General features: G+C 40.1%; 1 protein-coding gene across 4 annotated transcripts in view; it reads right to left on the minus strand.

Moving 5' to 3' along the window:
* Positions 1 to 1530: 1530 nt before the first annotated feature.
* Positions 1531 to 27296, minus strand: part of grhl1 (grainyhead-like transcription factor 1) — an 89433-nt gene continuing 63667 nt past the window's right edge. For all 4 annotated transcript variants that reach the window (XM_052025010.1, XM_052025011.1, XM_052025008.1 and 1 more), the window contains 8 exons: positions 23833 to 23991; positions 19979 to 20066; positions 18941 to 19068; positions 16812 to 16849; positions 14782 to 14867; positions 7412 to 7497; positions 6515 to 6579; positions 1531 to 5288 (listed from right to left, as the gene is read on the minus strand). In XM_052025010.1, the coding sequence (XP_051880970.1) occupies positions 5174 to 5288; positions 6515 to 6579; positions 7412 to 7497; positions 14782 to 14867; positions 16812 to 16849; positions 18941 to 19068; positions 19979 to 20066; positions 23833 to 23991 (765 nt within the window). In that variant the 3' untranslated portion in view covers positions 1531 to 5173. The remainder of the gene's footprint in view (positions 5289 to 6514; positions 6580 to 7411; positions 7498 to 14781; positions 14868 to 16811; positions 16850 to 18940; positions 19069 to 19978; positions 20067 to 23832; positions 23992 to 27296) is intronic.

Consider the following 27296-nt stretch of genomic DNA (forward strand, 5'->3'; position numbering starts at 1 on the left):
GTCCCACACCACCAGGTTCAAGAATAGCTACTTCCCTTCAACCATTCGGTTCTTGAACCAACCAGCAAAACCCTAATCACCACAACAGTTTAGCAACACTATCACCGCTCTGGTCACTTTGCCCTAAAAGAGACTTTTTTTTGTTCTAATTGTTTTTTTTCTTATTAGAATTGTGTATAATTTATGTTTAATTTATGTTTTTCTTGTGAATGCTGCTTCATGATGTTATGTGCCTGTGATGCTGCTGCAAGTAAGTTTTTCATTGCACCTGTGCACACATCAACTTGTGCACATGACAATAAACTCTACTTTGACTTTGACTTTCATTTGGGATAGATGCAACACCAGATATTTTCATTTCAGTTTTGTCACTGATCACAAAGTTTACACGTTGCAGTGCACATTTGCTGCAGTCTTAAACAAAACTTGAAAATATGGTTAAAAATATGAGGTTTTCTCAATAACTTGCTGATTTACGACTGGTTTTTGAAACAGAACACAACTTTTTTTGCACTATCACCATTCTTCCATATTTGATCTATTAAAGGGTTTGTTGAATGATAATCTCTTAAATTTTCAGCAAATATTTGCAAGCATCACACTAAAGAGAATCCTACATTTGTAAAATATCTAATTAATGTTTGCTTTTACCTTCTCTAATTCCATGGAAATAGCCCCAGTGACTTGAGTCTTTCCCTGTAACAATGTTTTTTCTTGCCAGGCATCAACCTGGTGAATATATACTGCACCCACTGACTTCAGTGTTATTAATGGCACTAAAAAAATTGCACTATACAGTAGTTGTGCCCTAACTAATGCCTTGTAGAGCCTTGTGTCACTTCTTTACATACAGAATACAATAAAACATATTATGCCTCCCTTTGTAAAACCTCAAATGCTACAGTATTTCACCACCTTTTGTTTTTTCAAGGAATTATATGTTTGAAACATTGCTGGGAGTTTCCTCACAGCTTCTGTTTTGCAGCCAAAAGTCTGGTGTGAACTCCACTTAAATATGGCAAATGAAGACTTGCATCTATATGCCACTTTTGGTAACCTCAGGACATCCAAAAGAGCTTTACAGCCCACTAAGGTATCTTTGAAGTGTTGTCACTGCTGTTAGAAAATTAGCAGCTAATTTGCACACTGCAATCTTTTTGTAAAATACCCTGGGTGCCATTGGTGGTATGAGTGGGTGGATGTAGGAAAGGATCCTCATCACTGATTTCCCATTACACGTCCTTCCCAGATTTATTTAAAACCAAAGATAAAAGGAAAATGCTTTACATTCTCAAGTCTCTTTGAAAGCATTATAGGCATTGTTCTGGGGATAAAGGGTTTTCCTTTTTGCCCATATTGGCTGCTCAAGATGATAAACTGCAACTTTTAATATGATTTATACATTGTGTTAGCAAAAAACTGTAATATTGATATTGGCGGATCAAAGATCAGTCTTGTTTGATATTTCTATAGTTTAATTAGACATTTACATGGCTTAAAAATAGTTAGCAACTGTGTGACTCACTGTGGAAATGTCCATATAAAATTTATTCCCTTTGGTATACAATAAGGTTTGAATGCACATCAAAACAAAATCAGTGAAACATTTTCAGTGGTACAATAAAAGTAGCTGCAAAAAGCCCTGTTCCATCTTATTCTGAAACAAACTAGATTATAATTATCTGGAATATGTTAATGATATTTAACTGTAGTACGACCTCTTACCAAAAATATACATACATAGATGTGAGTTCTTCCCTATGTAACTGTACAAACCTGCAATAGTTCTTTTCCTTGGCTATTAAAGGCCAGGGCCTCATTTATCAGGCATAGTAAGTGAAAAATATGTTTAACAAAGAGTGAATTTAACTTAAGCCTTTTCATCCTTTTGTTTGATTTATACTTTGAAAATTATGTCTTTTTAATTCTCTGCTACATAGTGATGACAAAAATACTTGCAAGTTGGGATTTCTCTATTAAAGTATTTCTCAATTCTGTGGTTGAAAACATAAAGTTTTTTGAAGAATAACTTGCTGATTTACGAATGAAGAGCTTTGAAGCAGAACATCGTTAACTTTTTGCATTATCACCATCGTTCCACATTTGTTCTATTAAAGGGTCTGTAGAATGATAATATGTTAATTTTTCAGCAAATATTCTTTTTCTATCCAATGTTCTCTTCTTCCCAAAGGGTAATATTGGATGTAGCCCCATTGCTAAAGGTATCTGTGTCTGCTACTTTAATCAGTAGCCATTCTTCTTGCAAGAGCATGCAATGAATCACAGTACAAATTCAACCACTGGAACCATTGTGGTTGAATACAGCCTTCCCAAACCAATGTTCATTTGTGTTTTTCTAGCAGGGAGGTATCTGGCTGATATTTCTCCTATTCCTTATCTACAGTGGCAGAGTCCAACTGTTTGCCCCACATTGGGAAAGATCCACTGACTCAGAGTAGACAAGGTAGCCTGAAAAGCTCCGTTGCTGCTGGCCAGAGACACAAGGGACTGCAGACCCTGGAATCTGCAGCAATAAACAATCTGCTGGAAGAGCTCAGTAGGTCGAGCAGCATCTGTGGGAGGAAAGGAATTGACGATGTTTCGACCCAAAACGTCAACAATTCCTTTCCTCCCACAGATGCTGCACAACCCGCTGAGTTCTTCCAGCAGATTGTTTGTTTATCCCTGCTGGCTCACTTACATAATAACCATAACGAGTGATTGTTGCAAGGGCCAGAAATAAAGCCAACACCCCAGGCCCTGGATTTACATTGGCACTTTTATGGAGCCTTTAAGGTGAAGTCTCTGCCCAACCTTTGCAAGGTCAGTGAGTGTAGAAATGGCAAAGTGTGGACTCTAAGTGCCAGGACTTCCTTTGAGCACATCGGCACTGGATGCATCATCTGCAATGTCTCAATGCTCAGGTGTCGGCCATGGGACACACTTGGATGGATCTCGGCTCTAGCCCCCACAGGGTGAGACCATTGAAAACAATTCTCTTATCCATTTAGACAGGGGTAACCCTGTGGCAGAGTATGTGACCTTTTCAGTGTCCAATCATCCAAAATATGCCCCAGGTGGAATAGCCGGTGCCATTGAAATTTAAAGCAAGGAATCTCATGTGATGCCACAGCATCCATCAAGGCTAGGGGTGAACTTCCTCGATGCAAGTCACAATTTACACAATGATGCATTGCACAGACCAGCAGCCCCTTAGTCAGTTCCCTCAATTCCACCCTGAAACATCAGGGTGGACCCTGCCTTAGGTTTTCAAAGAAAACAAAACAACCAGTACTAAATTAAAACGGAAGCTGATAAGTCTGCACTTCATCAGCACCTTGTAAACAGGCAGATATTTGGACATCTCAGTAGAGAGGGTCAGATGTGCAGTTACTCCAGTAATGTGGGCAGCACAGCCTTAAAGATATATTGGCAAGTTTTGAAAGTACTGATTATTATTGAATATATTGTTACGAAATTTAAAATCAAATTGTCTGCCGTAGGTTAACGTACAAAGTAACTGTTCAGTGCACACTTCATTTAACAAGAACAATAAGGAGTTCTTGATACAATTCAATGGCGGTAAAACAATTTATGGGTTGTACTGGAATAAATTTTTACTTATGATCGCAGGGACCTGTTTACAGATAATCACTGTTAGAAATGAGTGCATCATCTCAGCTAACTACTTGTTTCAAAAGAAGTGCAAACCTGGCCTCAAATTGTCAGATTACTGGAAAAGAACACTGCATTTTTAATAACCCTTTATAAATTCCCAGGAAACCCAAAAACAGTTTTAAACTTGCCTTTAACTGTTTTTCTGAAAGAAAAGCATTGTTCCATCGTAAACATTTAGAAATGCAGTTGTTTTGTTTAAATAAAATTCAAACATTACAATTCATTTGTAAAACTTAAAGACCCAGACCCTCATTCTTAGTAAACCTGTTGTTTTGCAAATTACTATGATAAAGGATAGTCCAAACTTATATAGTTCTGTGATAATATATTGCACTTAACACACGCGCGCGCACACACACACACACACACACACACACACACACACACACACAAAGATGGCTTTATTTCTATGGCTTCTTTGCCATTCACTGCATTCTCCTGTAGTTAAGGCAGTTCAGCACCTTTACAAAGGAGTTTTACTGCAATTACTGTGAAAATATAATAAAGGATCTTCAAGTGCTCTGTCTCAAATGTTAATTCCTGCAGTTTTTAAGTTTTCAAAAAGTAAGGTAAATTTCTGAAATATGAAATTAAGACATGATGTGAATTGAGACAAAACCTTATTTAACTTCCATAATAAAAATATAGGACACACAATTAATGGGCTGTCTATTACAAGGCTGCAACACACCAAAAAGATCAGCTATTATCTGAACCCCAGGCTGCACTCAGCTTTGAAAGACACTGCTATGCACTTTATAATCTATACATAATATGTACACAACTAACAAGAGCCTTTTTATTGCCATTTTTCTTTGGTTACAGTGTGTTGATATCTTTTATGTATACTGTTCTCAATGTGTTTAAATCAACACTGATGTCACAGTCCTAGGGAGGCTAAAGGAATGAAAAAAAAAATCAGATAATCTATTGGACGAAGTGTGTGGATCATGGCTATGGAGCAATTAACTGATAACTTTTGTTGTTATCTTATTAAGTGTTTATTCCATAACAAAATAGAAGTAGGCAGTCTGGCCGATCGAGTGTATGTTAGGTCTCAGAGCATTCCCATCAGTGCAGTTTCCTACTTATTTCCTCGTAACCTACATCTCTCAGAGGCCCATAACTCTCCCCATTTCTCCTGCCACTCACCTACACTAGTGGCAATTGACAGTAGCCAACTAGTCTACCAGCACGCCTTTGGGATGTGGGAGGCAACCAGTGCAAACCCCACAGGGAGCACCTGGGAATTGTACCTCAGTACTGCTGCCACACAGCTATAATAACTAACTGCTGTGCTCTTATATCTAGTATAGTATAGCATATTGCTAGTATAGTATGCACTTTCACTTTGGAGGTTCATAGTGACTTACGTAGAGTGTACTTATATTATAAATTCACACTTTTTTTTCATTCCTTTGCTCTCACATCGTATGTGTGGCATTAGCTCAGTCAATAATTGCTTAGGACTGAATGAGCCACCAGTCGATTCTCTTCATATCTCAGCAAGAGTGAGCTTGTAGGATCCCGCAATTTCTTCGATATTTAGTTGGAATGTGTCTTCATTAGAGTAGTGCTTCACAATGTTATCATCCATATTCACTAAGATGCTGGCAACAGAATGACAGCATGTCAGTTTATGCTCTTTGGGTAATATTACTGTAGTTTTATGCCATTTTAACACCTTCAGATTTTAAATGACCATAGAACATCATAAGGACTAAAAAGATTTTAGAAATGATGAATCAATTAGAATTATGGAACAATAAGTATAGGCATTGAAATTTGGCAGATTGAAGGAGGAGGGAAGGGTTAAAAGGAGGAAGATTCCATACATTTTGAGGTCTGAGTCAGTTTGAATCAGTTCCTTTACTAGAGATTCCCTGGATGCTTTGAGAGTGGGGGGAATACTACTACACAAGAGCAGTCTCCCAGAACAGTATTACTGGAGAGGCAGTGGAGTAGAACATTGCTATCATTTGGCAACCAAGCCTCTTGCTGTGGATGGGAAGGATGACCAGCAACAGTTGTGACATTGACCCAGGTTGTCCTAGAGTTGTGAACAGGGCAGACATGTAATGGCAGTGTTGACAGAGAGATGGGCTTAGAACTGGTAGACATCAGCATGTTCAGGTGGAGTTTGGAATTGTGAGTGAAGAGCACCAATGCATCATGAAGAGCTTCTTGAAGAGTGGACAGGGAAGAGAAGCAGTATTGAGTAAGTCAAGCTTCAACACTGTTGGCAAATCGAGAGTCAATAAGTATCGCTGGATAGGAGGAGGGGGATTGAGGAAAAAAGATGGAATGTATGGAATTGGTGTGATTGGCAAGGACAGGCAGAAAACAATTGGTGAAAAACTGCAGGATGCTAGGCCTATTCTGGGATGAGAGAGGAGCTAAGCAGTTATCAGGAGAGGTGAGAAATGGGGGTTGTGGTGGGACGGGGGAGTGGTTTGTAAGAATTCGGAGCATCTCTACAGTGCCTCAATTTTAGAGATACCCACAAGTTCATACTTAAAGGTGGAGGTAGTAAGGGGTTTTTGAAAAGATAGATTGTCATAGAGTAAAGGAGCTCAGGAATGTCTCATGCTTCCAAGATAACCCTATATTAATATAATTTGGGTGAGGAGGAGGAGGAAAGTAATCTTTAAAATGGCTGAGCCAGACTGAAGAACCAAGCATGAGATTATCTGGTATTAATTTCCAATTCTGTGACTCTGGGTGAAGACCAAAGTAATAGTGGGGGAACAGTAAGTATATTTATTTAATTAATTAACATTATTGAATGATTTACCCCAAAACAACCAAAACCAACTGTAAACAATTACACACTCACCCCTTCTTGCACTTTTTGTAGACTTTTGCGATTTTCTCAAGGGGTACTTCATATTTTTCTGAAATCTAGAATGAGAATTCAATGGTCAGGTAATCCATTAAAAGTCAATTACTACTCCATAGAGTCTTAGAGCACATTATCTGAGCAGTTGCAAAAAGAATTGAACATTGCTGAGTCGTCAGCAAACATTGCCAGTTCTGACCTTTTGATGGAAGGGAGGTAAGTGATGAAGTAACCTGAAGTACAGCTGCTGCCTCACAGCTCCAGCAACCCAGGTTCAATCCCAGCCTCAGACGCTGTCTGTGTGGAGTTTGCATATTCTCCATGTGACCACGTGGGTTTCCTCTGGGTGCTCCGGTTTCCTCCCACATCCCAAAGACATGCAAATCAGTAGGTTAATTGGCAATTTAGCCCCTTGTGTGTAGGTGAATGGTGGAATCTGGGGTCAGTTGAAGAAAATGTGGGGAGATACGTTAAGGAAAAATTAGTGGGTAATGTGATTGCTCTGTCAGTGGGCATTGACTTGATGGGCTGAAATGGTCTCTTTCAATGTTATAAGACAATATGGAAGATGGTTGGGCCTAGGACACTGTCCTGAGGAACTCTAGCAGTGAAGACCTGGGGCTGAGATGATGGACTTCCGCAATCAAAATCATCTAGTTTGTGCTCGGTACAACTCCGACCCCTCAACTTTTACCAGAAAGCTATGACTCCATACTCGGTCGAGTGCTGCCTGGAGGCCAAAGGCAGCTGCCTTTACCCCATCTTTGAAAGTCAAATCTTAGGTCTATGTGTGGACCAAGGCTGCACTAAGGTCTGGACCAGAGTGGTCCTGGAGAAACCCAAACTCAACATTTATAAGTATAGATGGAATTGTAAGGAATAAGAGAAACTTACTGCCTCCATTAGGCCTTTCAGAGAAGGAGCTTTCAACATTAAGGCATCAAACACCTCTTCACATTCCTTCCTGACATAAAGCAAAACTGAAAACAGACACAAGTTTGAATGTAAAACAAAACACAGAACCTAGAGAAATTTGCTGTACTTTCTTTGACACTTTAAATCAGAGCATTATACAATAGATTAAAAAACATAGCTGTTTTTCTAAAGTGTTTGTCACTTAATGCGATTCAAGCATGTTAAATGTATCATCGTATACTGACATAAACATAAGTCCAAGCAGCAAATAAGTCAGAATTTCACAGATGTTGCAATGGGATTTTGATAAAGTCAGTTTGATGTTCTCCATAAATTGGAAACTAATGTTAATCCAACAAATAATTAGCTGAAAATCCACATTCAAACTGAGCAAAGGTCACATCTTTTGAAACTTTCAACTGTCCATGTTCCTGGGTCAGTGCTGGACCCATTCTGCATAACTCACCTTGTCAACATACTGTTTATGAACACAGTTCAGATGCATATTTGCAAAAGTGCCAAAACTTCTTGTGTACCATCATGCTGCCAGCTACTAATATTGACCAAGTAACAACAATTGTATGAAGGGAACTTGATTCCAATTCCACGTCAGCCTTTAGTCAGCTGATGGCTAGATCTTCATGTGATGTTGGAAAGGGTTTCTGCAAATAATGTGCCATCCCTTATCTGTCGTGGAATCCAGAGCAAACTATCCTGACCTCTAAAGTAAAATCAAAGGTATTTAAAACCAAAACAAACACTATACACAGCACAGTCACATACACAATCTGGGTTCAGTTGCTTGATCTAACCTTTTATTTTTCAAATTTATAGTATTATTAGTTTTTATTAGCTCTTCTTTAGCTCAAAATTGTTTGCATTCTCTAAACCACACTACAAGCAAGTACAGTTTTCCCACTGGGACTGCAGATTGAGTTAGCATATATGTATTCTTGATGCATTATGATCTGTAACAAAAACAGAGAATGCTGAAAGCACTCAGCATGTCAAGCATCTTCAAGGGGAAAGGCAATATTAATGAAGCTACAGGTCATGATCACAGTTCATCTCAATGGGAAACCTCAGTCAGGGTCTTCACATAATATGCCTGTGACTGCGTGCAACTTTTAGTGCCAGAATGTTTCGGACAATTAAATCTATAGTACATTATAAGTTTATAAATTATGAGGGGCATATATAGGATAAACAGTCAGAAGCTTTATCCCATGGTAGAAATGTCAAGTACTAGAGGACATACATTTAAGGTGGGAGGGGTAAGTGTGCACTGCAATTTTTTTTGAAGCACAGAGCGTGATAGGTGCCTAGAATGGGCTGCCAGGGGCAGTGGTGGAAGCAGATACAATAATGGCATTTAAGAGACTTTTAGATAGACACATGAATATGCAGGGAATGGAGGGATATGGATCACGTGCAGGCACAAGAGATTTAGTTTAATTTGGCATCGTGTTCAGCACAGACACCATGGTCAAAAGGGCCTGTTCCTGTCCTGTACTGTTCCAGGTTCTAGGATCTAGGTTCTAAGTTCTAGATGTGTGGCACAATACGCCGCTGCTAGTAGAGCTGCAGCCTCACAGTGCCAGAAACCTGGGTTCAATCCTGACCTCAGGTGTTACCTCTGTGGCGTTTGCATGTTCTCCCTGTGACCATATGGGTTTCCTCTCAGTGGTCAGGTTTCCTCTCACATCCCAAAAAGGTGTGTACGTTGGTACGTTACTTGGCCGCTGTAAATTGCCCCTGGGGTGTAGATGAGTGGTAAAACCCGGGGAGAATTGATGAGAATGTGGGGAGAAGGGATTAACGTAGATGGATGTTTGATGGCCGGTGCAGACTTGGTGGGCTGAAAAGCCTATTTCTGTGCTTTGTTTCTCCATGACTAAAATCAGAAATGTTTACTTTCCCAAGCATTCACCCTTCACTCAAATTAAGCAACTGCAACCCCTTGAGAAACACAGAGGGAGTAGGATAGAATTTAAGAAAGAAATTAGGAGGGCAAAAAGGGGCCAGGGAATACCCTTGGCAGGTAAGATTAAGGAGAAACCCAAGACATCCTATAAGTATAATAGGAACAAGAGGGTAGCTGGGAAGGTGTGGGTACCCCTTGGGTCCATGGTGTAATCTATGTGTGAAGCCAGGGGATGTGGGAAAGGTCATAGTCATAGAGTCATACAGCATGGAAAGAGGCCCTTCGGTCCAACTCGTCCATGCTGAGCTAGTCACACCTGCTTGCATTTGGCCCATAGCCCTCTAAACCTCTTTTATCCATGTACTTATCTACATGCCTTTTAAATGTTGCTAATGTGCCTGCCTCAACCACTATTTCTGACAGCTCATTCCAAATACGCACCACCCTTTGCATGAAGAAGCTGCCCCTGATGTCCCTTTTAAATATCTTGCCTCTGATCTTAAACCTATGCCCTCCTGTTTTTAACAACCCCTCCTTGGGAAAGAGACTATGTGCTTTCACCCTGTCTATTCCCTTCATGATCTTATGTACCTCTATCAGGTCATCCCTCAATCTCCTACATTCTAGGGAATAAAGTCCTAGTCTACGCAACCTCTCCTTGTAACTCAGGCCCCCAAGTCTAGGTGACATCCTGGTAAACCTTTTCTGCACTCTTTCTAGTTTAATAACATCTTTCCTATAACAGAGTGACCATTACTGTGCACAATACTCCAACGTCTTATTTAACTGCAACAGAACTTCCCCACTCCTATGCTCAATGCTCTGACTGAAGGCCAGCATGGCAAATGCCTTCTTGACCACCCTATCTACCTGTGATGCCACTTTCAGCGAACTATGCACTTGCACTCCTAGGTCCCTCTGTTCCATAACAGTCCCTAGGGCCCTACCATTCACTGTACAAATTCTACCCTGGTTTGATCTCCCAAAATGCAATACCTCACATTTATCTGGATTGAAAGCCATTTGCCAATCCTCAGCCCACATACCTAGCTGATCAAGATCCTCCCGTAATTTTTCATAACCTTCTACACTATCTACAAACCATGTATTTTAGTATCATCTTCAAACTTACTAACCATGCCTTGTACATTCACATCCAAATCTTTCATATAAATTACAAACAACAAAGGTCGCAGCACCGACCCCTGTGGCACACCACCAGACACAGGCCTCCAGTCTGAGAAACAACCCTCGACCATCACTCTCTGCTTCCTGCCACTGAGCCAATTATGAATCCAATCCAATATCTCCCCCTGGATCCCATGCGATCTAACCTTCCACACTAGCTAATGAATTGTCTGTATTCACCAAGGATAAGGATGTGGAGGATCTAAGTTTAGGGAAGGATATTTGATTGTCTGGATCATGTAGATATTCAGAAGGTGGAAGTATTAGATGTTTTGGAATCTGGGACTGGATATGATCTATCCCACAATGTTATAGGAAGCAAGGGAGGAAATTGCCAGGGCCCTTTTAGAGACTTTTGCATCAGCAATAGTTAAAGATGAGGTACCAGAAGGCTGAGGATAGTTAATGTTGTTCCTTTACTTAAGGGCAGCAGGAATAAGCCAGTCAAATACAAACCAGTGAGCCTTATGCCAGTGGTAGGGAAATCATTAGAGAAAATTCTAAGGGAAAGAATTTATATATATTTGCAAAGAGAGGGGCTGATCAGGGATAGTGAGATTGGCTTTATGAGCGGGAAGTTCTGTCTTGCTAATTTGATTGAGTTTTTTTGAGGTAACTAAGAGGATTCATGACGGTAGGGCAGTAGATGTTGTCTATATGGACTTCAGTAAGACATTTGACAAGGGCCCGCATTGTAGGCTGGTCCAGTAGGTTAAGACACATGGGATCCAAGGAAAGCTAGCTAATTGGATCTAAACTGGTTTGGTGATAGGAGGCAGAGGGTAGTGGTGAAGGGACGCTTTTCTGATTGGAAGTCTATAACTAAACAGGGTTTGGCACTGGGACCTGTGCTGTTTGTAACATATATATCAAATTGGAGGTGAATGTAGGAGGTATGATTAATAAATTTACAGATGACAGTGTTATGGATAGTGAGGAAGGTTGTCTGAGGCTACAACAGGATCTGGATCAGATGGAAGGTTGGGTGGAGCATTGACAAATGGAATTTAATTCCGTCAAGTATGGGGTGATGCATTTTGGGGTCAAGTAGGGGAAGGACATAACAGCAAATGGTAGGGCACTAAGGAATGTTGATGAACAGGGACACCTTGGGGTTCAAGTTCACAGTTCCCTTAAAATGGCAACACAGGTAGATAGGGTGGCAATAAAGGCATATGGCATGCTTGCCTTCATAGGACAGGGCATGGAATACAAAAGTTGGAATGTTATGTTGCAACAAAACAAAACATTGGTTAGACCACATTTGGAGTGTGTGCAGTTCTGATCGCCATACTATAGGAAGCATTTGATTGCACTGGAGAGAGTGCAGAGGAGATTCACCTAGGATATTTTCTGGATTGAAGGACTTTAGTTATGGGGAGCTGAGAGGGGTATATAATTTTGTAAGAGGCACAGATAGGTAAATAGTCAGGATCTTTTCCCTGTGGTAGGATTATCAAAAATAAGAGGGCATAGGTTTAAGAGGAAGGAGCTTTGAAGGGATTTGAGAGGAAAGTTTTATTTTTACACAGAGAGTGGTTGATATCTGGAGTGTGCTGCCAGAGGAGGTGGTGGGATCAGATACAATCATTACATTTCAGTGGCATTTCAAGGCATAGAAAGATGTGACCTAATGCAGGAAAATAGGATTAGTGTAGGTGGGCAAAACGGTTGGCATGGATGTGGTGGGCAGAAGGACCTGTTTCTGTCCTAAACAAGTCTATGACTGGTTTCAGGGCACTGTATGCTGTTATGCACAAACAGATACGATGTGCATCAGTAGAGTTTGGTTCACTAGCACTGGGACATAACAACCACTTGTATTTATAATACGTGATTTTAATTGCATCATTTTGACTACCCTGTGGAACTGGGCTCAGCGGCAGAGAAGATGTGTGATTAACAATAAAACTGCAGCCCTTGTGGAGCTTCAGCTGTCACAATGTGCACAGCACTGGACTTTGATTTCAGTGTTGTTCTGGGGGCATAATGTCTACCAGTTAGAGTCACAAAGATAAAAACAAAGGACAGTCAGAACAAAGATAGGATTGTGATCACAACTCTATAATTCATTTTTTAAAGAGATATCATAGCAAGAGTATTTAAGATTCTAGGACACACAAGATGTCCAAAAAGCCATGTGCAAAGGAATAAGAAGAGAACTAACTGAAATAAAAAGTAACATATCAATGTGTTAAAGGGATTGTCAGACAAGCTTTACACCATCAGTAAATGCCCACAATGGATAATTTACACAAAACCACTTTTTTAAATTCATTTTTTGGGATGCAGGTATTGCTGGCAGGCCCAGGATTTATTCCCCATCCCAGTTGCCCTCGAGAAGGTGATGCTGAGATATCTTCTCATGAATGTTCCCCACAAAGCTGACGGGGAAGGTGTTCCCAGAATTACACTTCGTGATGAAGGGACAGCCATTTACTTCGAAGGATGGTGTGTGAATCAGAGGGAACCAGCAGCCGGTGGTGTGCCCACACACCTGCTGCCCTTGTTCTTAGTTTGTGGGTTTGCGAGGGGCTGTGTGAAGAACTGTAGAGCATTTTGTAGCTGGTATATTCTGCAGCAACAGTGTGCCAGTGAAGGAGGGAATATTCTTCCCTCTATCAGTAGTCAAAACAAGCAAGGATAAATGGTATAAATGGCATTTCATGAGTAGATTAATAGCATCATTCTGACCACCAGCTATTTTGGATTCATACACAAGAACCCTGTTGACTGATTGTTGCTATCTTTGTCTCTTGCCTAAATCTGCTACCTGTATTTTAATCCAGTTCCTGCATCACATCCAACTTCAACCTTATCTATCAGGCATAACCAGAGAAGCACCTGCAATGAATTCTCTCCATGTTTTTCCAAAAACACTGTTTCTACATGTATGCTGGCAACACTTTGATCCACCTCACCACCACTTCTCTCACCCCTCCCTTGTCTCCAAATTGTCATTTATCATCCAACATCCAGTACCAAGTATCTTAAAATTTCCTCCAACAAACATTGGGATGACCAAAATCATCACCTTCAGCCCCCACCACAAACTCTAACTCCTAAACCTCAGACGCCAAGCCCTCTCCTCATCATCCATCGAACACTGAATCAGACTGCCCACAGCCTTGTTGTTACATGTTACCCCGAGGCGATCAGACCACATATCCGGACCATCAAAAAGACTGCTCATTCGACTTCTATAACACAGTCCCTGTCCAACTCAGCTCACCTGCTGCCAAAATTCACACCTGCACCCTCATTACCTCTGGACACAACTACTCCAATTGAATTTTGCCTGGCCTTCCATCCTCTAAACCTGAGCTCTTCCAAAGCTCTACTGGCTCTGTAATGACATGCATCATGTCCTGTTTAATTATCACCTCAGTATTTGTTGGCATCCATTACCCTCCAGATAAGCAATGACATTATTAAAATTGTCGTCCTTGCTTTCAAATCTCTCTCTGGTTTTGCCCCTCCCAGTCCTTGTAAACTGCTCCAATCTTACACTCTCTAAAATACCTCACTCCTCCAATCCTAAATGTATTGGCATCCCTAATCTAATCTTCCTATGAATGACAGTCGTGCTATTAACTGCTAAGGCCCTTTCTTCCCTAAACCCCTCCACCTCGCTATCCCTTAAGATACTCCTTAAAACCTCTCCCTTCTAGCCTAATTCTCTCTTTAAATGGTTCAATTATCAAATTTGTTTGAATGCACTCTTGACAAAAGCCCTAGAGCATTTTACAATGTTAAAAGCACAATATAAACATGAGTAACAGTAGTTGTTGTTGTTTCCTTTTCACTAAGCTAAGCTTCTTGCAACACAACAATCTAAAAGCCAGTATCCAGTCTTTTACAACATTCTCTCTCTTAAGTAAATGATTTATCTGCTGTATGAGAAATATATGTGGAGCTTACTTCAACCAATTGGGAAATTATTCGATGGATCTCCATTGATAAGACACTCTTTAACTTCACAAATCAATTATACCACCTTCCACCCATAAGAACTAGAATAAATGACATCTAAATCAAAACAAGTCATACAATGTTTTGGAAGTTATTATCATTTTCATTTTTCAAAATAAACTTTGTTTTCTTTAAAGTTTGCTTGAACTCTACAAAGATTGATCAAATTGTGACTTCTACTTTTACCCAAATGATATTTTTGATAGAGTTATTAAGACAGGCTCTCAGTACTGTTCTATTTCGCCAATTCACCAGAAACATTTACCTTTCTTTGGTTCTTCTATCCTGAGAATCTTATTGGGCGATCCAAAGTCTTCATCTGGCGAGTATGGCAGTCTTTTTATCCCTGATCTGAAAGATTAATTGTTTGTACTCTTCAGAAGCTAATTGCAGTAGTACATTAGTGATCAATTAAGAATTAAAAGCAGTTTTCTCAAGGATTACTGTTATCGGCCATGCATCCTCACAGATTGGCAAAGTTGCATTAGTCATTCTTTGTAACACACAAAAAGGAGATTGAAAATTAAATTGGCAGATTTGCTAAATATCAAATCACAAGCACACATCAACAAGATACATTATAGTTATGGTGCACTTTGATAGGATTGGGACTGACACTGCTCTGTGCACAGATTTTTATGGCAGTAGGTCTAAAAGAGAAGCACATTTGCTACACCAGCTATTTCAAATGCTGCCAAGAATCCTGGTTAGCCAAGGTCCACATGAGACTTTGGTTTGACACCTGTGTCCTCAGATCATCCTTACTTCTGAACCATGGACTTAAAAATATATTCAGTTAAAGGAGGATAAGCCACTTGACAGAGGTATTTATTGGCTTTGATAATGGTAGTGTGGGTGAACCAGTTTTGCCCAGGATATAATTAGGGATGTCAGAAGCTTTCAGTGGGCAAAAAAATTAGTACTGCTTCAAGACTACCATCCACCTCTCTCTGTGTTCCTCTGTTACCAGTAACTTCAGCACATTGAGAATTGTTGGTAAGGATGTGGGAAACTAAGTTGGTTAACCTGTGAAAATGGGTGTGCATTTGCAATACGTGGTAAACATATGCTTGTTAATGGCAATCCAGACAACATGTCAGTTTTGTATTGCCTCCTCATGGTAAGTATATCTGCTTTCAGTGTTAACCGCACTGTTTTTCATGTAGATGCATTAACTGGAGTTCAATATAGGTGGTCATCTGCAAAAATTAAACCTAATCTACACTGACTAAAGTTAACTTGCACCTCTTACAGGAGATGTGCACTGTGGCTGAAATAGCTGCTGGCAGACAAATGAAGTGATGGGGCAAAAACTTGGCAAATGGAGTTTAATGTGGTAAAGTACAAGGTCATGCGCTTTGGTTGGAGGAATCAAAAGGCATATTATTATCTAAAGGCAGAGACACTGTAAATGAGTGGAGTACTGAGAGATCTAGGTGTTCTAGTGCACGAATCACAAAAAATTAGCAGGAAGGTTGAACAAGGAGTCAGTAAGACAAACGACATTGTGGCCTTCATTGCAAAGGGTTTGGAGTTTAAAAATAGGCAAGTTTTGTTACAATTGTACAGGGTGTCGGTGAGGCCTAGAATACTGGGACCAGTTTTGGTCCCCTTACCTAAAGAAGAATATAGTGGCATTGGACACAGTCCGAAGGAGATTCACCAGGCTATCTCCAGGGATGAGAGAGGCTAAACAATTTATGTTTGTTTTCTTTGCTGTTTAGATGAGGGGTGACGTTATTGATACTTGTATGATCCTGAGGGGGCATGGCAGGGTTGAGGTTGAGGTGTTTTACCAGTGGGAGAGTCTCAAATAAGGGGACATAGTTTCGCCATAAGGAGCCGTTCGTTTAAAATGAAGGTGTACAGAAATTTCCTTTCACATAAGGCGGTGAATCTCTGGAATTCTCTACACCAGAGGGTTGTGGAGGCTAAATCATTAGAAGTATTTAAAGTAGAGATAGATAAATTTTTAAAGATCAGGAAATTGAGGACCATGAGGAACTGGCACAGCAGAGGAGTTGAAGGTCAGCATAGATCGGCTATGATCATGTTGAATGGCGGGGCATGCTTAAGAAGTGTGGTGACCTACTCCTGTTATCTTGCATGCCATGATCAGGACTTCAGTGGCTGAGGGAAGAACATCAAATTTAAAGTATCCTTTCTTTCTTTAGCTGAACAGGGCTGCTATAAATAACCACACTATCACATTTCCCATTCACATCTTAATTGCATTGCATTACATCTAGGATACAAGCAAACAAAAATAATGGAGCTAAAAAAATACCAACTTACCCTTCACCTTCTAGTTCATCTGCTCCAGAAGGGAAGCCCTGTGAAAAGTCAAGGATACCATTAATCCGATTTTAGTAAAATCCCATTCTTAAAAAAATCTTACCAACCAATGCATAGTATCAATATTAGTACCCTATCATCTATATTCAGAATTAACTAATCAAACATTTTGGAACTTTTGAATCATTTAAGGAGCAGAAATCATCCTCTTGCAAGTTCCTGCAATTAAATGTACATAATTTCTGTGTTCAAGGCACTTAGCAGGCAGATTTTCTCTTCTTCTGTGTGCTTGGGGATATGATGGTCAGAAAGTTCAATAAAAAGCTGGCTGTTCTACACCAATCTGCTGCCTTTTACCTCCATATACTGTAGAAGTTAGGGACTTCCACACAACCACGAGACCTCCACATCTCCATCAACACACTCCTCAGAGTCAGGCAGTCTTACGACACTTACACTGGGGAATCTGTCCACTGAACCTGTCACAGTTTCTGTGACTGCATTCATCTTAGTGGAGAGGAATGGCTGAGAGGGAGAAAGGCAAGCTCCAAGTGAGTTTCTTTCTTTATAAATAATTAATATACATTTACTTAATTGTTAAGTGCTTTCTAATAGTTAATTCTTAAATTATGCTATTTAAGGAAGAATTTAAAAATTATGTTTTAAACAGTTTTAGAATGTTTGTAAATGCTTGTGAGTGTCAGAGACAGCCACTATCATTCAAACTCTTTCACAAGTTTTGTCTCACCAGCCTCCAAAGAACTTCTGTGGAATGGATGATCATCATGGCCCTGTGCTGCATTAGGTTTTGCCTCAGAGCTGAGTAGATGTCCAAGGATAAAAGTTGAATCAGTTGAATAGGTGACCAGTAGGCCTGAGTGGTGAACAACCTTGCAGAAATTTTGGGCCAAAAGCAAATCACATTTTCTAACTCAAAAGTGGGAGCACAAAGGGTGGAAATTCAACAATGCAGCCAGGATAACAACCATAGGTAATGCAGTGGAGGAAGAGCTAAAGGTATTAGTAGTAAACACTTCAGATAGGCACTACAAACATCAACAAATGTACACATCAGGGCAGCACGGTGGTGCAGCAGTTAGTACTGCTGTCTCACAGCTCCAGGGACCCAGATTCAATCCTGACCTTGGTGTGGAGTTTGCACATCCTCTGCGTGGGGTTTCCGCAGTGCACTCAAACATTCCAAACACGTGCTGCTATATTAACTGGCTTCTGCACATTACACCTCAGTGTAGATAACTCGTAAATGAATCAAAGAGGAGTTGGTGGACATGTGAGAGAGAATAAGTTGCAGGGGTACTGGGAAATAAGCAGTCGGGGGAATGGGGCTGATGCGATTGCTGTTAGGAGCCAATGGGCCAAGTAGCCTCCTTCAGAGTAGTGACAAGTAATTACTGTAGATTTGTCAAAGTACATCATGACACAGTCTATATAATAAATTATAACTCACTGGCACCACTAAAATGGAGCAGTGCACACTGGATGCAGGTGGATGGGTTGAGTCTGGCTGGATGTGCTGGTTGTGGCTATTTCTATCTAAGCTCTCTCCCTCTGTGGTCTCTTGTCCTCTCCCCTCCTCCAGTCTTAGCCTCTCCCATATCCTAAATCTGAGGCACCTCCCCACCCACTGTGTGGGTGCCCACCTAGAGTCCCTGGTCACAAGCACATTTCCAACCAGATACCATTTACTACCAGCCTGCCAGCACTCAGTCCCAACACTGACAGCTCACCCGTGGGGCTGTGTAACAAGTTGCATGAACCAAAGATTCTTCCAGGGACTCTGATTGCCTGGTGTTTCATCCAACGAGAATGGAGATCTTCCAGGAGAATGGGGATCTATGGTGACCTATTATCTCCTAAAGTCAATTATAAATCCTGTAATATCAGAAAGATGCCCAGCCACTCAGTTTGAGCTATGCTTCCAGATAAAACAATTGCTTATACCACAACTGAAGAGGCAATGGAAGAAGACATTCTTTTTTATAAAATAACAAATCCTGCAGTATTACCAGATAATGTAATATATTATGGCGATGCAAAACTGGAAACCAGCTACTGCACAAACTACTTGCAATTTTTTTTAACATTATAAGTAAACGTATCTAACATACAAGCACAGTACGTTGCTGGATGTCAGGAATGAAGAGAACTGGCTGAGTGACGAGATCGGCAATGGATTTGAAGACAGTGGACTCCATCTGCTTGTGGTTGGGGAGCAAGGGTATCTTTGCATCATGGACTGCAATTACAAATCACATGAGAAGAATGAGAAATGATCGTACAATGATCGACAATGATGGTTTGTGTAGCTGGGGATCCGGACTAATACATATACAGTTAAGTATTTTTGCAAATGTTAAAAATAAAATTTACTGCCAAATTTTGGCATTAAATGATTAGTACTTTAATTAAGTGATCATTAACGACCATTATTCATAAATTGGTTGATTACAAGATTGTGCCTGCAGTAGAATAACGAATGGTACAGCAATAATTTTATTCTTTGGTCATGGCACACATCACATATCTATAACCTACAGTACCATCAATTCTCACTGGATCCTCCACTACAGCCATATTTATACAATAATCTCATCAAAAAACTACTGCAAAAATTAATCATTATTCCATTGATTCACATCACAAAGACACAGAAAATATATTTTAAACACCTCCTGAAAACCAGCAAATCCATCTTGCCGAGGTTGAAGTAAAAATGGGTATTTAGAAAATTCAAAAGTTCTTATCTTGAACTGATAGAAAGCATAATTACTGCTTTTTCTTCAATAAATCAACACTAAATTAGCAATGAAAACAGAAAATTCCGGAGTTACTCAACAAGCATCTTTGGAGAGAGAATCAGGGTTAATGTTTCAGGTCAATAATCTTTCATCAGAACAGTTCTGAAGAAAGATCATTAACAAAGCATGAACTCTTTTTTTTTCTCCCCACAAATGCCTCTGACCTGTTTGGTAACTCCACCATTTTCTGTTTTTATTTTAGATTTCCAACATTTGCAGTTATTTTGCTTTACAAACGTTAAATTGGATACCAGTTCAAACTGTAACCTGAAGAGGACATTTTATGTAATCTTCATAATATCAACATGCATGCTCCTGGTTATGTAACTTCTACATTCGGGTACTCACAGGTATTCATATGGGAACTACCATCATTGGATTTGGACTTTTTACGGGATTGCTTACGTTCCTCATCACGTATCTTTCGTTCAGCACCCTGTTCGTCAAAAAACATGTGTGGGAAAAAGGAAGAACATTTTACTAATCTTACAGCCATTTCCAAGAGTTTTTTTCTGTTGAATTAAATGTAGAAAGTACTTTAAGCTGTCACCTCAGCAACACGGCCACTAATGTAGCTCTATAGTCTTAGCTTTTTGTGGTACATCCTCATTTGTACCATAATAGCCACTCAGCACAAAAAGGGAGCTTTCCTTCCTCAACTTGGTATATTTTTAGTCAAGTACTGGTGAATTTTGTGTGGAAAATCCAGCTGTTGTAACTACTTTGCAAAATATTACTCCAACAATCGTTTAAAAAAAGACAACAAACTTCAAGGACTTTTGCAATGAAGACTTTACCTCTAGCCCATTGAAGCTGGCGGATAAAAAGCCCCAGGAAGATAAACGTGACCTTTTCTCATGGCAAATCACATAAAAAAAATAAGAGAAAAGGCTTGGTTGGTGAATAACTTGCCAAACAGATTGCAGCTAAATTTTAGCCTTGGCCAATGGTGAGGGTCAAGTGGTACTAAATTGACAACCCATTTGTTGTAGATTGCTTCTGATTTTTAGTTCAACTAACTTCTGTTAATATGTAACTGCTAACCAAGCTTACATCATCTGCTTTATACCGTCAGCAAAGGTCAAAATTAACCCCATTTGCCAAGAAATTTGATTGCTTGACTTTTTTAATATAAACCCACATTATGCAATTGAAAATCAATTTTTCTGGTGAAACTCATTAATGACCACTTTCAAGTGGTTGACATCATTTCCAGAACCTACGTCTCCATCAAGGACACACAAGATGTAACAATTTTGGACCATTGGAGGGGAACGTTGGCACATTGTCCCATCAGCAGCCATTGTTGTGCACTCCCAGGATCCTTGCCACCAAGCAGCCAAAGCAGCTGCCCAATTGGGCCTGTGGCCATCGGCCATCCTGAACCCAACTGCCTCAGACACAATAGAAGCTTTCAACAGATGGCAAACAGCCAACTCAGTCACCAGAACTCCATGGCTGTTCATATTTAAAATATATACTGCCAAGAAATTCTACTTCTTAGCAATGTATTTTTTAAATAGTGATAAATTTGTTTCTCTGGGGTATCTCCTAAACTGTTACCTGACGTTTGGAAAATGGAACCAGATATTTTCATATCATCCATGTTCATTTATTTATTGTATGGGCATGTAACTATGTAATGAAAAACAAGTCACATTCATCATCAAACCTGTCCCCTGTGCAGACAATGTGCAATTTGTCCTATTACAGTATTGAGGGGAATGTGCATGACAAGTTGTAACTTTGAGGTTGCAATTCTGTGCCTTTATTGTTGCTTGGCTATCCTGCTCCTTTGCTATTTATCAAAATCCTTTGCTTAAAACAGAAGCTTTATAGAGCACTGTTGATAATTTCAGGATACCTAAATGCTTTACAGTCATTGTATTGCAGCTTTTGTACATACATTCTGAAGTCCTGCCACTAACAGATATTGCAAGGTGCCGATGTGCAGTGTTAGATCATTAAAAGATACAGAATAAAATGTCTCCTTTCCTTGGTCCATTAATCCCAGACACAAGAACAGGTTTGGAAGTAACCCCTAAGCTGAACATCACAATAGTCTCAAGCACAAATTATTAAATGTTAGAGGAAGCAATGCTCCATCAACAAGTAATCAATTTAACTACTTGTACACAAGAAATAAAAGCAGAAGTAGACCATACAGTCCTTCCAGCTTGTTCAGCCTTTCAGTAATGTCATGACTGAAACTATCTCTCACATCTAATTTTCTGCCTGGCCTCTTTTCTATCTAAAAATCTATCTCAGCCTTGAATATATTCAACAACTAAGCACCCATAGCCCTCTAGTAGTGAATTCCACAGATTCATAACAACGCATTAAAAAATTCTTCCTCGTCTCACCCCGTAAATGACCAGCCCCATATCTTGACACTACATTCCCTACTTTAGACTTTCCATTCAAAGGAAGCAGCCTCTTGACCTTCACCGTCACACCCCTTAGCATTTACTATGACTCAATGGGATCACCTCTCAGTCTTTTAAGGTGCAGTGAGAACAGGCCAAGCTTTCCCCACTCACTCTTCACAGGTCAACTCACTCAGCCCAGGACTCAGTTTGGAGTAAACGCAACATAGATTTACAAGGCTAGTAGATCCTTCCTCAAGTATGGAGACCAAAGTGGTACACAGCGGTTTCACCAATCTCAGCAAGGTTTCTTTACGTCAGTACCAACCAGCTTGCAAATTGCCTTCCTAATTGTTCGTTTCATCTGCATATTTATTTTCTACGTCTTCTAAATTAGCACACCAATCCCCTTGTTAGGTCAAAGCTTTTCAATTGTTCACTATTTAAAATTATATATTTTTTGTTCTTATTTACAAATTGCACCACCTCACATTTACTCACACTGAACTTGAGCTGCCACCCACTGGACCACTTCCTTTATTTCTAAATCCCAGTGCAGAGTTCCAGCCCTCCTCACAGTTCACTTTCCCGCTTAGCTTTGTGTCCTCAGCACATTATGTCTTTTCATGTAAGTCACTAACATGAGAAATGCTGAGGGCTCAACACTAATCTCTCTGGCACTCTACCAGTGACAATCTGCCAACTTAAGAAAGATTAAATCATACTACTGGTTAAAGAATGGAAAAGAAATCCTCAGTGCACTGATATGTAACCCCCCAACCGATGGGCCCTTGTTTTACACAACACCCTTTGATGCAGTACCCTGTCAAATATCTTTTTAAGATCCAGATATATTACATTCACAGTCTGCCCTTTATCTACTCTGCTAGTTACGTTATAGTAAGAACACCTTAAAATTTATTAGACAGAATTTAGCCTTCATAATATCATGCTGTCTAATCATAAATTATAATTCTCTGGGTGCATGGAATGCACTGCCTGCAGAGGTTATGGGGGCAGATACATTAGGAACACTTAAGAGACTCTTAGATAGACACATGAATGATAGAAGAATAGGGGGCTATGTGGGAGGGAAGGGTTAGATAGATCTTAGAGCAGGATAAAATGTCAGCACAACATTGTGGGCCGAAGGGCCTGTACTCTGCTGTAGTGTTCTATGTTCTATGAATGTCCTATTACCACCTCTTTAATAATGATTCCAACATTTCTCCTAAAATTAATGCCAGGCTAACTGGTGTATAATTCCCTACCTTGTCTCTCCTTTTTTTTAAGTGGTATGGACATATTTGCAACATTCCAATCTGCTGGAATTATTCGGGAATCTAAGGAATTTTGAAAGATCATCTATAATGTATTCACCTCTTTCAGAATCTATTTTGTTGGGTTCTAGTCCCTATACTTTTTCCAGTACTTTCTCCTTAGTCAAATTAATTAAGACATAAAGGTGCATGCTACACTGTATTATGGGGCCCACAGCAACTTAGTGCTATGTGCAAACTAATCATGATCAATGTGCAATCAAAAAACAAAAGTACTCTAATGGAAACACACACAAAATGTTGAAGGAACTCAGCAGGTCAGGCAACATCCATGGAGGGAAATAAACAGTCGACGTTTCAGGTTGAGACCCTTTATCAGGACTGGTGAAGGGTCTTGACCCGAAACATCGACTGTTTATCACCCTCCACAGATGCTGCCTGACTTGCTGAGTTCCTCCAGCATTTTGTGTGTGTTGCTCCGGATTCCAGCATCTGCAGAATCTCTTGTGTGACACGCTAATGGAAAAAAGTTAGGCTGCTTATTCCAACAACATACCTTATCACAGAAGACTTTAATCTGGCATTGTGCCCTGTGGACAGGCTTGTTGCTTCGTGTATTGTAACTGTACGTATCAATCTGGATGTTCAATGGTAGCCCTTTGACTCCTTTCTGAGATGAGAAATCTGTGCTGAGACAGTTGACTGAGACGAAAATCTGAAATGGACACAAGTTAAGCAAGTTAGGGATAAAGTAGTAAAATAAATAGTTTTAACTATAACGTGAATACAATACACCTTGGCACGTATTTAGTTTTAATACCATAACGTACATGTAGAGTACAAAGGCTCACTTTGTAAGGTTATATTTCCAACACAGATCTTTGCAAGCAGCAACGAACGAAGATAGCAGCTGTGATTTTATACCCACACCCATCGCCAGTGTGCCAAAGGCAATGCTTCTTCTTCCTTTGGCAATCTCTCAGGATAAAGGATGACTTACATGCAGTCCAATTCTCTGGCTTCTGAGGCAGGTGATGAGAATAAAGTGGGGCCCACAGACTCCCCCAGAGGTGGGGCAGGAGGTGCCTGATGTGTGCCGGGTGGGCGGGTAGTTTGGGAGGTGGTGTGCTCCTTCTGCCATTTCTGCTGAGCTTCCGACACACATACTCGAGGCTCTCAACACCATCCCAGATACCTTCCGGCCCACCCAGTACCATCTGTCTGAGGACAAAGGCCCAGTACTACCGACCTGACAATGTACAAGACTGCCCAGGCACATCAGCAGGGTAAATCTAACTTGGCCTAACACTGCTTGATCAATTTCCTCCTAATTATCTGAAGTAGCAACACATAAACTGAATGCCAGGTGGTGAAGGCAACTTTCACAAGAACCAAGAAAATAGGAGCAGGAGAAGGCCATCTGGCCCTTCAAGCTTGCCCGCCATTCAATATCATCATGGCTGGTCTGCCCCAGGCTACCACTCCTCTTCTATGCCAGTTCTACATCGTCCTCAATGCACTGATCATTCAAAGGTTAATCCACCTTCACTTTATATACCCCCAATGATCTAGCCTCCACAACCCTCTAGGGTATAGAATTCCAGAGATTCATCTCCCTCTTCTAGAATAAATTCCTATGCACCTCAGTTTTAAATGACCGTCCCCACAGCAATCAAGATAGCACTGCGTGATCGCAGTGTCACGGAGCCTCAGCAAAACTGACATCAATGGGAACAAAGGATAAAGCCCTCCAGTGGATGGAGTTCTAACAAATGCAAAGATCAGTGGTTCTTTGTCAGTTATCCCAGTCTCAGGAAATCAATCCTGCATTTTCATAGAGACATCCCCCTCTATCCCCAATCATTTCTGTTGACCATTAGGAAAAGGTCCAGGACCACCTTCTCAGGACAAGTGGTGTGAGTATGTCCTTTAAGTATGACCAGAATTTTTATCACTACACAATTGGCCTTTGCTTAGGTAGATGTGGTTCAAAAAGACAGAAACTGTAACATAAAATGGAAGGAAAAACATTCAAGCCAAGAAGCTAACTCCTTCTAACGAGACAATTTCTGCTATTAAGACTTAGACGGCACACACACCAAAAGCAAAAGGCACAAGTAAGAAAAAAACAAAAAACAATGAAAATCACACGAGAAAAGCCTGCATGTGTTGGAAATCTGGAATGAAAACAGAAAATGCTGTAAAATCTCAGGTCAGGCAGCATCTGTGGAAAAAGAAACAGTCAATGTTTCGAGTCCGCGACCTTTTATTAAAACTGATTTTCCAGCATCTTCTGTTAAAAATACTAATGCCTTTTCTTTCAAGTAGAATTTAATTAGAATACATGTTATCATATGGCTGCCATTTTTCCCCTCCCTTGGGCAATGAAATACTACCTGCAGTATTTCTGTCAAAGAACGTAAACTGCCAGCATGTGCTCCTCCTGTGGTGTGTGGTGCCCCCTGCTGTAAAACAGCAGCAATATTCTTCCGCCAACTTACTAAGTTTCAACCAGGTATGATTGTAATAAGAACTGACATCACCTGAAATTGTACCAGGGAGCACAGAACAATTCAGAGAAATCATATAGAAGCACCATCAGACCATAAAATGACACTTAGACAATAGATTTTCTGCAACTAGATACAGTATTTTCCAGACTAATTGATGTTACTCCTTTTAATATTCCAATACACCTTTAATTCCCTTTTCTTAGATGTTACACAGGAGTATAATACCTTTTTCCATGAACTAGGTGAGGTTAAATGGAGTGTGGGAACAGGGGTCTGGTGAGTTTAATGGGAGTGAGAGAAATAGGACTCTGGTGAATTTAATGAGGTGACAGGAAATGGGGCCCTAGTGAGTTTACAAGGAGCCTGGGAAGAGGGACTAGTTACTTTAATGGAGTGCAGAAACATCACCCGGTGAGCCAAATGCTGAACCGTTGTGACTTGCAAACCATCAGATCGCAAATTATCAGATTTCCTTCCCGAAAAGAATATTGATGAGCCAGATGTTTTTCTGACAGTTTCAAAGTCACCACTACTGCTATTATTTTTAAATTTTAGAATTTATTTAATTATTTTCTGAAATGATGGGATTTGAACTAATAGCCTTCAAGTCAACCATCCAGTCTCTGTATGTCCCTTATTTATAAGGGAGAACATTACAGGTCACAATACCACAGTTCTGTGGTGATAAGGGTACAAGCTCACCTCAGCCTAAACAGTGCACACTGACCCAATGCATGGATCAACTAAAAATTAACCTCTTGATTTCCTATCTACTTGCATTCAAATGTATTCTTATGTTTTTTTTTAAAATGCCTGCATGTTCAGCAAACTATCCTCCACTGTTAATCAAAACTAGGCCAAAAATAGAAAAACTGTCACCAACATACAACAAATCTGTGTGAATAGGGTCACTGTTGCTACCTACAATGAGATAATATCAGGAGCCTGTCATAGATATTGTACTCTGTCCACGCTTCCATCAATAGGCTCATTATTTTAATATTGGAAATGACCCAAGAAGAAAACAGTTGATGTAATTCATTCATTAATACACAAGGTCAGGCATCGTATAATCCAGCATCTTAAGTGCTCCATTGGGATTTTCATGCCAAGAATGCCACACAAATCATTTATGCACTCATTTATTTCGTAGTCTGCATTTTTCATACTGTAATTGCTCAATTTTATGGTATATAAATTAATGTTAATATTGCTGGGTCAACAGGAGATGGCAAGAAGTCTCTGGGTGCTTCAGTTATTTATTATATATCGAAATCCTTTCAGTAGTTGTGCAGTTCTTTGCCAAAAGATGTAGACTTAATGCCAAAGTACAGCATTTTTGTTTTATGAAACAATGAGGTCAACACATTCGAGAAACAAAAATCTGCAGAAGCTGGAAATCTGAAATAAACACAGAAAATTCTTGAAATACTCGACAGTTCAGGAAGCATCTGTGTAGAGAGGAACAAAGTTAGTACTTCAAGTCAATGATCTGTCGATAGAACTA

Source organism: Pristis pectinata, chromosome 10 (genome assembly GCF_009764475.1).
Source record: "Pristis pectinata isolate sPriPec2 chromosome 10, sPriPec2.1.pri, whole genome shotgun sequence".
NCBI lineage: Eukaryota > Metazoa > Chordata > Chondrichthyes > Rhinopristiformes > Pristidae > Pristis > Pristis pectinata.